General features: G+C 44.0%; 1 protein-coding gene across 2 annotated transcripts in view; it reads right to left on the reverse strand.

Moving 5' to 3' along the window:
• The window catches only part of FSTL4 (follistatin like 4), a 661388-nt gene that overhangs the window by 378027 nt on the left and 269217 nt on the right, over positions 1–14144 (reverse strand). For both annotated transcript variants that reach the window (XM_029050943.1, XM_029050942.1), the window contains exon 4: positions 11685–11933. In XM_029050943.1, coding sequence (XP_028906776.1) covers positions 11685–11933 — 249 coding nt within the window. The remainder of the gene's footprint in view (positions 1–11684; positions 11934–14144) is intronic.

Genomic DNA, 14144 nt, shown 5'->3' on the forward strand with positions numbered 1-14144 from the left:
ATACTTATAATCATTATTATTATTATTGTCATTATTATGGTATTTAAGTGCCTACATTGTGCCAAGCACTGTTCTAAACAATGGGGTAGAAACTAGTTAATCAGGTTGGTCACAGTCGCTGTTCCACATAGGCCTCACATTCCTAATCCCCATTTTGCAGATGAGGTAACTGAGGCCCAGAGAAGGTAAGTGACTTGCTCCAGGTCACACAGCGGACATTTGGTGAAGCCAGGATTAGGATCCAGTCCTTATGTCTCCTAGGCCCATGCTGTATCCACTAAGCTATACTGCCTCAACTCATCCTAGCCAACAAGGAGTTTATGGTCTACTAGGAGAGGTACATACAAAACAATTTGAAAAGAGAAGAGAAAGGAAAAATGAATGAGTAAGGGATTAAGTAACCGGGCATTGACCACCCTCGTTGTGTAAACATTATCTAATCTCACCTTCACTACCACTGTTCTCTCCTGGTTCTGACAAGCATAGTAGCAGTTTGGATGAAAAGGAAAGGGTGGATTTTAGCAATGTTGTGAAGAAAGAATTGACAGGATTTGGTGACAGACTGAATATGTGGGTTGAAGAAGACAGATGAGTAGAGGGCAATGTCAAGCCTTCTTGAGATAGGGAGGATAGCGGTGGTGTCTTCAGTGAGGCTCAACTGTATATATTTTCGTTACCCTATTTATTTTGTTAATGAATTGTACATCGCCTTGATTCTATTTAGTTGCCATTGTTTTTACGAGATGTTCTTCCCCTTGACGCTGTTTAGCGCCATTGTTCTTGTCTGTCCGTCTCCCCCGATTAGACTGTAAGCCCGTCAAACGGCAGGGACTGTCTCTATCTGTTGCCGACTTGTTCATCCCAAGCGCTTAGTACAGTGCTCTGCACATAGTAAGCGCTCAATAAATACTATTGAATGAATGAATGAATGAATGAATGAGGGGAAATAGATGCGGAAGACGAGGTTTGGGTGGGAAGATAAGGAGTTCTGTTTTGGTCATGTTAAGTTTGAGATGTCGGCAGGACATCCAGCTAGATATGTCCTGAAGGCAGGAGGAAATGTAAGACTGCAGAGAAAGGCAGGCCTAGAGATGTAAAATTGGGAATCAACAACATAGAGATGGTAGTTGAAGCAGTGGGAGTAAATGAATTCATTTACTGTATGAATTCATACAGTATTTGAATTTTTACAGTACAGTACAGTATTTACTACATGAATTCTCCAATAATAATAATGATGTTGGTATTTGTTGAGCACTGACTATGTGCAGAGCACTGTTCTAAGCGCTGGGGTAAATACAGGGGAATCAGGTTGTCCCACGTGGGGCTCACAGTCTTAATCTCCATTTTACAGATGAGGGAACTGAGGCACAGAGAAGTGAAGTGACTTGCCCACAGTCACACAGCTGACAAGTGGCAGAGCCAGGATTCAAACCCATGACCTCTGACTCCCAAGCCCGGGCTCTTTCCACTGAGCCACAAACGAGCGGGTGTAAATAGAGAATAGGAGACCTAGAACCGAGCCTTTTAGTGTTCACCAGGATCACCCTAATGAGTAAATATTCTTCTACCCCTATTTAGACCGGCGTGTCTCAATCTCCCATGATCCACAATTGTGGCACAAGAGTTAAATGGCTGGAAATGACATATTTCCCCTCAAGTACCATGGTCTTAGTACCTTGATTAGATTCATATCTCAGGAAAGGAGTGTTTTGTCATTTATAATAGACACAATGACAGGATAAGAAACTCCCATCACTTAATTTTTTTAAGCAGAGATGTGAGGAGAATGGACAGTCTTCGAAGCACTAATGTGTTTTTATGAGCATAATAACTGTCAACAACTCTGCTGTATTGTGCTCTCTCAATCGCTCGCTCTGCAAACCACAATCAATAAATACCACTGATAGTTCATTCAAGGAGGATATTCCTGAAATCAATAATTTATTAGCAATGTTAAAAGGCAGAGATGCATTGAGTTTGAAGGAAGACTTGATGATAATGATAATTATGGTATTTGTTAAGCACTTACTATGTGCCAGGCACTGTACTAAAATATAATAATAATAACGTTGGTACTTGTTAAGCGCTTACTATGTGCAGAGCACTGTTCTAAGCACTGGGGTAGATACAGGGGAATCAGGTTGTCCCACGTGGGGCTCGCAGTCTTAATCCCCATTTTACAGATGAGGTAACTGAGGCACAGAGAAGTGAAGTGACTTGCCCACAGTCACACAGCCAAGTGGCAGATCCGGCATTCGAACCCATGACCTCTGACTCCCAAGCCCGTACTCTTTCCACTGAGCCACGCTGACTCACACATTTCCCAGGACCTCCACATTAAGGATGTATCTATGGAACTGATTGCTTCCAAATATACCACATCCCTGGGTCAAAATGTTTGTTACCCTTTCTGCCTCTCTTGTTGAAAGGTGAAGAAACGAAGAAAAGTTACTCCCATGAGCTCAGCCCCTTCCAACCCCATCAAGAAAAGCACTGTCGTAACCACCGCCCTCCCTCCCATCAACGAGGGTCTCCGTTCCCAGTATCTTCCCACATGCTCTTGGACTCCTCCATCATAGCCAAGACTCTGAGACTCTTCTGTCTATTTGTTTGTGTTGTGTTTTAATGTTTCCTCACTCCTCGTTTGTCTGTCTCCAACGCCTTCTCCTCCCAAGCTTTTAGAATGTGAGCCCTCTGAGAGATAGAGACTGGATTTAATTGTCACCAGTGTATTTTCTTCCAGCGATGAATACAGTGCTCTGCGCACAGTGAGCGCTTAATAGATACTTTTACTACACAGAGAAGTGAAATGACTTGCCCAAGGTTACAAAGCAGACAAGTGGCAGAGGTGGGATTAGAACCTAGGTCCTTCTGACTCTCAGGTCTGGAGTCTTTCCACTAGGCCATGCCGTTTCTCAATGCACTATTTGCATGGTCACCCAGCAAAGATTTGACACGACTCCTGGCCCACAAGAGTCCTCTTATTTGGAAGAATTTCTTCAAGTTTTAGAATACTGAACAAGAGGACAGCAGCTCCCAACACCTTTTGGCAGGTATTTAAATCACTTTCATTGGCTGGGAGGAAATAAGTGGGATGGTGAGAAAGTATAGAGTTATTCCAAGATCTCTGAATGGTTTTATCAATGATAATAAGAAAACTAGATCCAGAGAAGCAATGAGATATGCCTCTCTTGGGCATGGAGACCAATTTGATTCGCCATCTGGCAACAGGATTGTAGCTTTTCATTATTTAAAAGCACTCTTGCATTTCAAATTGGAAGAAAAATAAACTGTCTGAATTGCACCACGGCTCTTTCTTTTTACCTTTCATTATTAAAATAAAGCTAGTGATAATGTGGCTTTCATTTTGTCGTTTTCATAAGCCCGAGAAAAATGGGGTAAAAAAGGTATCTCCTCAAAAAAAGTTAGCATCTCCTTTCTACATCACCATCCCTCACAATATCCACAATATACACTGACCATAGTACACATTTTTTTTTTAGCTTAGGCCACTCACCTCTGCTTCCTACATGTTAAATTTCACAGAGGTTATGACATTCTGTTTGGCGCTCACATTCCATCTTATGACCATGGATCCTTCAGGGGGAAAACTGGAAGGCTGGAGATTTCATCTAAAATGCTGACCTTTATATATATCCTGCACTGTGAGGTTTGAAGTCCACAGCTTTTAAATCTTCAAGGGAGCGACAGAGATGAATATTCTCAGTCGGACTTTGAAAATTAAGGTTTTATAGCCAATTTGGTCCAATACCTTCATGTTTGTGTATATTTATATTTAAAGATGTCTGTAAGCAGGGAGGCTATTTGTCTAGACTTATACTGGATGGCTTATTTCCTGCTGGTCTTTCAGCTGTCCCGACTAGGTAGGACACCTAGTCCAGGTGGCTTAATGTCTGATATCTTTAATTTTGGTGTTCTGCCTCCTTTCACCCTGGCTTCTGCCGCCGAGCCTTCACTCAGAGACTTTTTGTCTCTGTCCCTAGTCCCTCTGAAGCACAATGGGGAGGTGTGGGTTCACTCCAGAAAAACACATACACTTGGTAGCCTCAGGTGCGTATGACATCATGAAGGTATTCTAACTGCCCGACATAATGATGGTGATGTCACATGAAGCATCTTGCCCCCTCCCCACATGGTGACTCCTGCTGAAACTTCCAGCCTCCATTTCCAGTTGCTTCATGGAACTCATTTATCAGGCAAGTCCCTTCTGGATAGTAAGCAACCACTTAAAAATGAAGTGACCAGAATTCAGGGCATTTTAGGTAGGGGCTGGGGTGGTGCTGAAGGGGAAGGAGGACAAAGAGGGAGGATAAATAAGTGGGGAGAAGAAAAGGTGGAAGGGAGACAGGATAGTGATGGAGGGGAAGGGGAATTAAGACAGAACTGGCAACAGCCTACTGCTCCATGGCATTACTGCACCACGTTGTCATTTGGCTGGAAATGGGTCTTGTAGTTCCAATTCTTGCTTGCACATTGCAGTGTGGTGCATCCCTGACTGCCTACTCACCCCCTGCACCCACTCCCATAGCAGGAGCACACCTGGCAAAAAGAGTGTGAGTGACACTGTAATCCATCAATGAGGGGTATTTATTTTGCCCTTACTGTGTGCAGAGCACTGTACTAAGCACACAGATCACTCACATGATCATCAAGTCCTTCACACAGATTATCAGTCCTTAAGTCTCTGTTTTAGGATCAGGACTCATCCTTTATTTTCAAGAAGATTCCATCATCTACCTCAGTGCTTAGTCCAGGCCTGGGCACCTAGAATGGACTTAATACAATCCATAACTAACCCAGTCTTACAATCAAATGGGAGAAACATTGCATCAATTGCCATGGAAATGTGGATTTCAGTTGGGAGCTACAGTTGGACTCATAGGAAAACATAATGGATGGATTACCTATTTTGGGGATCTATTCCCAGGTTTGTTCCCTATTGATTTTAGTGAGGGATGGTATGTGTGCTTTGGTTTGGGGTTCAGGAACTTGCTCAATTATTTTTTAAAAAGGGGGGATGGATTCAGTGGCGTTTAATGTCTTCACACTTTCGTAAGCGTGGCTCAGTAGAAAGAGCACGGATTTGGGAGTCAGAGGTCGGGGGTTCTAATCCCGGCTCCGGCACTTGTCAGCTGTGTGACTTTGGGCAAGTCACTTAACTTCTCTGGGCCTCAGTTACCTCATCTGTAAAATGGGGATTAAGAATTTGAGCCCCACGTGGGACAACTTGATTACCTTGCATTTCCCCCAGCGCTTAGAACGGTGCTTGGCACATAGTAAGCGCTTAACAAATGCCATCATTATTATGAGATTTTGGCAATTTTAACCAAAAGATGCTTTTCCATCTTAACTAGGTGGCCATATTTAAAAATTCTTCAAGGAAGATTTCCACGTCTTTACGTTCTCCTTTTAAATTTTGATTTCCTAGAAAGAGCAAAGGTAATTTTTCCATCTAAGAGTATTAAAGCTCTACAAGGTTTGAGTTGGTTGAAAACACATCTAGCTCTTGCTTGCTTTTTGTTTCACAGCTCTTGCACTTCTGCCCCTATCAGGCCTTAAGGAAATATTGAGATTTTTCTATTAAAATCTGAGAATAAGTAATCATTTCTCCTTCTAAAGTCTGACAGGAACAGAGAAAGTGAGCTACATGATTTCCAAACCTTCATTTACATGAACTGAAACTGCTATTAGGTTTCCGCTGGCCATCATCCTCTTAAATGAAACCCTCTCAGATACAATTTTCAAATAAAAAATTCGCAGATCGGGATGCTGGAGCAAGAACTAAATATCCAACTGTCACCTGTGCAGAGGAAACAGGAGGCGGTTTTATTTTTACTATTATTTTTACCCATATGACCCCAGAAGTGACTCCCTGAGAAATAAAGGTAATGACAATAATCGTTATTACTGTGGCATTCATTAAGCGCTTACTATGTGCCAAGCACTCTACTAAATACTGAAGTATAGTCTAAGTATTTGGACACAGTCCCTGTCCCACATAAGGTTCACGGTCTAAGAGGAAGGGAGAACCCTCATTGGTTGCCCATCCATCTCTGCATCAAACGGAAACTCCTTATTAATAATAATTAATAATTATGGTATTTGTTAAGTCCTTATTATGTGACAGGCACTGTTCTAAGCACTGGGCTAGATACAAGCACATCAGGGTGGACACAGTCTCCATCTCACATTGGGCTTCCAGTCTCAATCCTCATTTTACAGATGAGGTGACGGAGGCACGGAGAAGTGAAGTGACTTGTCCAAGGTCACACAGCAGACAAGTGGCGGAGTAAGAATTAGAATTCATGACCTTCTGACTCCCAGGCCCGTGCTCTATCCACTATGCCATGCTGCTTCTCTCATCGGCTTCAAAGCACTCAATCATCTTGCCCTCTCCTACTTCACCCTGCTACTCTTCTACTAACACCCAGCCCGCACACTTCGCTCCTCTAATGCCAACCTTTTCACTGTACCGTGATCTCGTCTATCTCACCGCCGACCTCTCATCCAAATCCTGCCTCTGGCCTGGAATGCCCTCCCTCCTCAAATTCAACAATTACTGTCCCCTCCTTCAGTAAGGCACATCTCCTCCAAAAGGCCTGCCCTCTGCACCTCCTTGAATTTGCTCCCTTTATTCATCCTCCCTCCCAGTCCCCAGAGTGCTTGTGTACATATCTGTAATTTTTTTTATATTAATGTCTATCTCCCCATCTAGACTGAAAGCTCATTTTGGGCAGGGTCTGTTATATTGTTATACTGTACTCTCCCAAGAGAAGCAGCGTGGCTCAGTGGAAAGAGCACGGGCTTTGGCGTCAGAGGTCATGAGTTCGAATCCCAGCTCTGCCACTTGTCAGCTGTGTGACTGTGGGCAAGTCACTTCACTTCTCTGGGCCTCAGTTACCTCATCTGTAAAATGGGGATTAAGACTGTGAGCCCCACGTGGGACATCCTGATTCCCCTGTGTCCACCTCAGCGCTTAGAACAGTGCTCGGCACATAGTAAGCGCTTAACAAATACCAACATTATTATTACAGTGCTGTGCACACAATAAGAGCTCAATAAATCAAATGACTGACCGAGAAAAGCTCTTTTATCCCCATTTTACAGATGAGGTTAACTGAAGCACAGAGAAGTGAAGTGACTTGCCCCAGGTCATGCAGCCGCAAAGTGGTGGGGCCAGGACTAGAACCCAGGTCCTCTGACTCCCAGGTCCGGGCTCTAACCACTACACCACACTACTGCATCCCACATCCCGACCACTGCGGCTTAAAGGAGGGACGATGGGACAAATGTAGTAGTCCCCGTTTCCCCAAAGGTATCATATGGACTTTGCGGCACGAGCATTTTCATTTTTTAAGCAACGTGGCTCAGTGGAAAGAGCACGGGCTCGAGAGTCAGAGGTTGTGGGTTCTAATCCCAGCCCCGCCACTTGTCTACTGTGTGACTTTAGGCAAGCCACTTAACTTCTCTGCGCTTCAGTTACCTCATCAGTAAAATGAAGATTAAGACTGTAAGCCTCACGTGGGTTATCCCGATTACCTTGTATCTACCCCAGCATTTAGAAGAGTGCTTGGCACATAGTAAGTGCTTAACAAATAACCATTATTATTATTACTAATAATCATATTGGGTTAAATGTTTACTATGTGCCAGGCACTGTACTAAGCTCTGGGGTGGATGAGATCACCTGGTTGGACAGAGTCCCCATCTCTCATGGGGCTCAAAGTCTAAGTCAGAGGCAGGAGAATTTAATACCTACTTTACAGATGAGGTGACTGAGGCACAGGGAAGTTAAGGGACTTGCCCTGTGACAGAGCAGACAAGCAGTGGAGTCATTTATTCATTCATTCATTCATTCCTTCAATCGCTTTTACTGAATGCTTACTGAGTACAAAGCACCGTAAGTGCTTGGGGGAGTACACTATGACAACAGACAATTTCTGCCCACAATGAGAGTCAGGATTGCATAACTAAAAAGGAGCCACATGCATAGTTGACCCCTTCCCTGCTTATTATGCTACCACTTATCACACCCCATCTTGTTGGCCCCACATCCCTCTTGAAACACTACCTATGAATTGGACATCTTAGTTGAATAGGCACAAGCTCAGAGGCCATTTGCCTTGCAACTGAGCTGGATGAGGTGATGCCTTTAAGAAAAGCACCAGTTCCTAGGATAAAATCATCACCAGAGACTGACATCGAGGATTTTACAAGAACATGTTAAGGAAAGAAGTGCAGGGCCTCCTCACAGATCAATACTGGCAGGTGTCAGTATTTTCTTAGGGAAGACATGAAAACAATATTCCAGAAATCAGATCTCGTTTTCAAAGGCTAGATGTTAGTCATCTCCCGCTCTTACAAAGGGCTTGTTTCCTTTAGGTGGTCCCCAGCCTTGGTCTCTCAAAGCGATGCATCTGGGATGTGGGGAGCGGCTGCGTGGGGTGGGTAGGAGCTGAAGGGAGGCTGGGATATCTCTAACTTGGAATGCATACTACTAGGACCTCTGGGGATGGAGGTAGAGCGGGGGCTCCTGGGGTTTATACAAAATCAAGTAATACAGAGCATTTGCTGAGCCCTACTCTATGCAGAGCACCTACTAAACACTTGGGAGGGAACAATAGGATAAGCACACAGGATCAAACTTATAGTCTAGCAGGGGAGAGACAATAAATGGGCTTGGAAAAGAATCTGATGGAAAAGGAGAAGACTTGTTGGGGGAAATCATGGGAAAACAATCTAGAAAGTTGGAAGAGCTGGGAGGGAGAAAGGAGGCAATATTGGTTGTTTAACACGTCAGAACAAAGAATAGAAAAAGGGCCTAAAGATCCTTGAGGTGGCTCGCGGGTAAGAAGGGATGTCCTTAAATCCAAGGGGGCGTCTGCAGCCGATTCAAGGAGAACAGACGAAGAGAGGACATAAGTCACGGAAGAAAAGGTGAATGGGAGAGGAAAAAGGAATGAGAATGTTCACCTATTCCATCATTAACAAACATGATGCAGTCATCACACAAAAAGGCGTATTGTGTAGGTGTTGAGAAACGTAGGAGGGGTGGCCAGTATGACTGTCCCAAGTCCCATAGAAAACGGAGTCTAGGATATACAGATTTGCCAAATTAAGAAGTTACCCTATGCTGCTGACCTGACTACACTACTCTCTAACCTTCCTCTAGCCCCTGCCCAGGCACATTCCTGGGAGTGAAAATACATGAGCATGGCCCATTGCTAGCAAGTGGAGGGTAGCTTTCTCGGAGCAAAAGCTCGGTATGAAAAGAAACACAGTGAAGCGAAGGAGGAAAAGTTGCCAGGTACTACAGTCATGAAGTACCGTAACACAAGGGAAGATCTTACCTCATGCCTAATCTGGCTGAAACTGTGGATTCCACATTGACCTTTTCAACCACTCATGCACTCACTGGTGACTTTCACCATCAGTGGTGTCTTTGAATATGAAGGACAACTATATTTATATGTGTGTGTGTGTGTGTATACACACAAAAATATATGCATACACATGTACAAACATACACATACCCAGAGATATAATAATAATAATTGTGGTATTTGTTAAGCGCTTACTCTGTGTCCTGCACTGTACTAAACACTGGGTGGATACAAGCAAATCAGGCTCACAGTCTTAATCCCCATTTTACAGATGAGGCACCAGAGAAGTAAAGTGACTTGCCCAAGGTCACACAGCAGACATGTGGCAGAGCCGGGGATAAGAACCCATGACCTTCTGATTCCCTGGTCCGTGCTCTTTCCACTATGTGACTTTTCCAATTGCTTAATATAGTCCTCTGCACACAGTAAATACCCAGTAAATACCACTGATTGATGGATGGATTGATTGATTGATTATATACATATATATATATACGCACACAAACGCTGATAAAGTCAGGGAGGTAAGTAAGGGCAGTAGCATGGCCCCCAGGGCCCCACTCTACCCCATTAGCCCAGTTCCCTTCCCCCTTTCATTCCACCCTTCCCATTGCGTCCCTCTCCAGGCCCAGATTTGGAGTTAAATATCATTAACAACTAAAACCATCCACATATACAAACATCTATTATTGTGTGGCAGAAAATGATGAACAGGAACAGGTGAGTTCAGTGACATAAGGGAAGAGCCAAAAAGGAGAGATGGATTGTGTAATATCACTTGGCCTTTCTGAACCACCTAAGTTCAGGGCACAGGAAGCAAAACTCTTGGACTTACATGCAACCAACTCTTTTATCTCTTTCTCTCCCTAGCAAACCCTTCCACTTCACCCTTCGTCTCTCCCGTATTGCTTGTATTTGTCTTTCCACCCGAAATGAGAAAAGTTGCTCGAATAACTGATAGCGGTGGCTAAGTAGGACCCAGTCCCTGAAGTAAAAAGAGAGCTCTTTGTAGTATTGTGATGGGCTTTTTTGGATACTAAGGCCTGCTGAATGAAATAGTCTCTGACATTAAACATGACCAGTAAACCTTGAGTATCTCCGCCGTATCACTACTCTCGGTTCTTGTAGAGTAGCCATTTGCTTTTTCATGTCACTAGTCTTCACGTTATACATTTTCCCTTCTTTTCTCCCTATTTCTTCATTGTATGTTATTTTCCCTGAATTACCTAAGTGCTACTCTGATAAGCACAATTATGAAAACATCCAAGATTGCTCTCATTTATGGACAAAAGGGAAACTGCAATACCTAGACTTCCAACACACAAAGACACATTTTTCAGAAAGGCACATTGTTAGACAGAAAAGAACTGTCATGGGTCATGTTACTAACACATCAGCTGAAAATGGAATCGTTAACTGTTTAGGCTAACAAGTATTCAAACTGGTAACTCAGAAATCCAGAAAATACAGGATTTCCCCTCTCTGGAGTTCAGATCAATAGCTGGCTTACATAGTTTGCTTTTGCATGGATCTGAGCACACACATGGGTTAATTCCACCTCTGAATCCACCTACGCAAAGCCTTTCAGCTGTGTTCCAAAATGCTCAACTCTCTATTGCTTCCTCACTGAAGAAACAAACCTGTGGCTGTGAGCTAGAGTTGCAATTTGGATGGGTGTCCAACAGAGTGGGGAATTCTGAGTCTTGGAAATAATGGGTCATTTGGAACACACCAACAAGAATGCTGATGGACTGATCTCACAGCAGTTATCTTGAGGTGAAGGGGCCTTCCGTCTTTGAGTTTACAGATGGTCATTATGTTCCCCAAATTTCAGTATGACCAGAATCCTCGCCAAATTGATTTGGTAGGCTGTGGAACTGGGGCAGTGAGCTTTCTTTCTCTAAATTCAAACTCATGACTCTTTTCTACAAATAATCCCTGGATTCCCCTTTCCACTCCCAGATGAAGGCAAACTTATTCTATTTTAGATTTCGAGGACTCACTCCAGATATTGCCATGGCCATTCCAAAACACATACCTATCCGACTGTCAGATCACGTTTTGGATTAGAGGACATTTCTGAGTTTAAACTCTGAACCAACCACTGTATTAACTTCTTCAGATCATGTTCTTCTGTGAATAAGCCCTTCCTCTCTGTCAACGGCCCTAGAAAGGGAATGGAGCGTGCCGAACTCTTGGTCAAAATCATATTTAGAAAGTCTGTCAAAACATCAATACTTCATTGACCCAATAAGGACCTAGAAAATTATCTCCTACCTCGGAAAAAGCAGTCCTTGCTGTGGATAATGTAGATTTTCTTCCTCTGCAAACAGGAGGCCCGATGGAGTTCACAATGATTTTCATAAAATTTGCCATCAGATCCACACACAGGCATGTAACTGGGCTTGCAATCATCCAGGCATCTGCACTCGGGCTGCTGAGTCACCTTATTTACGGCACATTTACTCCCGCGGCTACAATATTTCTTCTCACAAGAGGCATGAAGTCCATCTTGGCCGTAGGGAACTGAAAAAAGCACAGAAAAGTTTCATGGTTAATGACCACTTTTTGCAATCTGCTGCTAAAGGGCACACCGGAGCTGCCACAGATCAACTAAAATACGGCTGGGATCTTGTTGAGTGATTGAATTCCAGGGGACTTGGATGTGAAATTCTTTTGATTTCAGAGACAATTCAGATTAGCATTTTACAGATGAGGAAACTGAGGCACCAAGAGGTTAAGTGACTTGCCTGGGGTCACAGTGGAGGCAAGTGGCAGATTCAGGGTTAGAACCCAGATCCTCTGACTCCCAGGCCCGTGCTCTTGCCATTGGGCTGGTTTCCACGGCAGAAGTCTTGGTTAGCACTGTGATCTTCACCACCCATGTTAAGGTTCAGAATTTCTATGGGGCCTGTCCATCACATAGGACACCCTTCAGGTTCTGTGGTCAGAAACCTTCACCACTGATGACATTATCCCACCAGGCACTCCCTAACTTCTGAACGTTTCATCCACCCTGCGTCAGAATTTGGCTGGGTGGAAATTCCACCCTACTCTCAAATCTTTGCTTGGTAGGAATATGGTCAGATACCCCTGTGATTTGAAAAACACCAAATCCAAACCTCAAAGTCCCAAACCCCCTACCTGTATGTTGTGCTTGGAGATCAGATTAACTTAAGCCTGGAAGAAGAATATTCTGGGGGGGAGGGTGTTTTCCCCAGAACACCCCATGGTGGGAACTAGTAACTTCAGCAAAGACAGCAGGCAGTCTATGGCATGGCCTAGTGGGATAGAACCTGGGCTTGGGAGTCAGAAGGACCTGGGTTCTAATCCCAGCTCTGCCACTTGTCTGTTGTGGGACCTTCGGCAAGACTCTTATTTTCTCCGTGTCTCAGTTTCCTCATGTGTAAAATGGGGATTGACTATAAGCCCCATGTGGGACATGAAATGTGTCCAACCTAATTAGCTTGTATCTACCCCAGCATTTAGTAGAGTACCTGGCACATAGTAAGGGCTTAAAAAAAACCTTAAAAAATTAGTTCTCCCTCTCCTGCCTTGCTTCACTGATCTCTTATTACAGTGCAGTCCACACACTTCGCTCCTCTAATGCCAGTCTACTCACCATGCCTCGATCTCATCTATCTCTACCCATCCCCTACATTCTCACTCCCCCTTCATACGTGCCAGACCGCTACTCTCCCCATATTCAAAGCCTTCCTTCGCTAAGTCCTCATTTCCCCTACTCACTCTGTCTTCCACATTGCTTATGCACTAGAACCTGTACCTTTTGAGTACTTGATATTCACCCCCTCAGCCCAACAGCACTTATGTACATATTTGTAATTTATTTTAATATCTGTCTCCCCTTTAGACTGTAAGCTCCTTATGGGAGGGAATGTGTCTACCAACTCTGTTGTCCTGTACTCTCCCAAGTGCTTAGCACATTGCTCTGAGCCCGATAAGTGCTTAAGAAGTACTGATTGATAGATTGGCAATGCATTCTGCAGAAGTGACCTCTAGACTCTACATTCACGCTCTAGACTGTAAGCTTCTTGTGGGCTGGGGAACATGTCTACCAACCCTGTTACACTGTACTCTCCCAAGTGCTCTGCACCCCATAAGCACTCGATAAATTGATTGATGTGACCCAAACTGCTATCTGATGACTAACTGAAGATGCCTAACTTTTCAGAGTACTTTGAGTTCTTAGGGACTTAAACAATCAATCCATGGTATTTGCTGACCTTTCTCAGAGCACTGTAGTAAGAGCTTGCGAGGGGACAATATAGTAGAGTTGGTCGACAAAATATCAGAGCACCCCCCCCTTCCTAGTGGGAGAGAATGAAAATGACAGTCAGTTAAGGGAAGTTTAGGCAGGCTACAATTAATCTCCTTGAGGACAGGAATCATGCTGACTGACTCTACTGTATTACACTCTCCCAAACACTTGGTACAGTGCTCTGCATAAAGTGCTCAATAAATGCCACTGATTGATTGAGCATTTATTCTGGTCAAAACTCTGCACTAAGTGCTTGGGACAGTTAGTAGACATTATCTCTGTCAAGGACCTTGCAATCTTGCAGGGAAAAGAGACCCAGATTACAGTTAGGGCAAAACATATATCTCTCAGGGCTACGGGGCCAGGGGGAAGTGGCTGAGTATCTAAGTGCTCAGGCGACATGGAAATCCTGAAAATGCAGCAGGCAGGGAAGGAGGGTGGGGAGGTGAGAGACTAAT

This window comes from Ornithorhynchus anatinus, chromosome X1, assembly GCF_004115215.2.
Source record: "Ornithorhynchus anatinus isolate Pmale09 chromosome X1, mOrnAna1.pri.v4, whole genome shotgun sequence".
In the NCBI taxonomy this organism is placed as follows: domain Eukaryota; kingdom Metazoa; phylum Chordata; class Mammalia; order Monotremata; family Ornithorhynchidae; genus Ornithorhynchus; species Ornithorhynchus anatinus.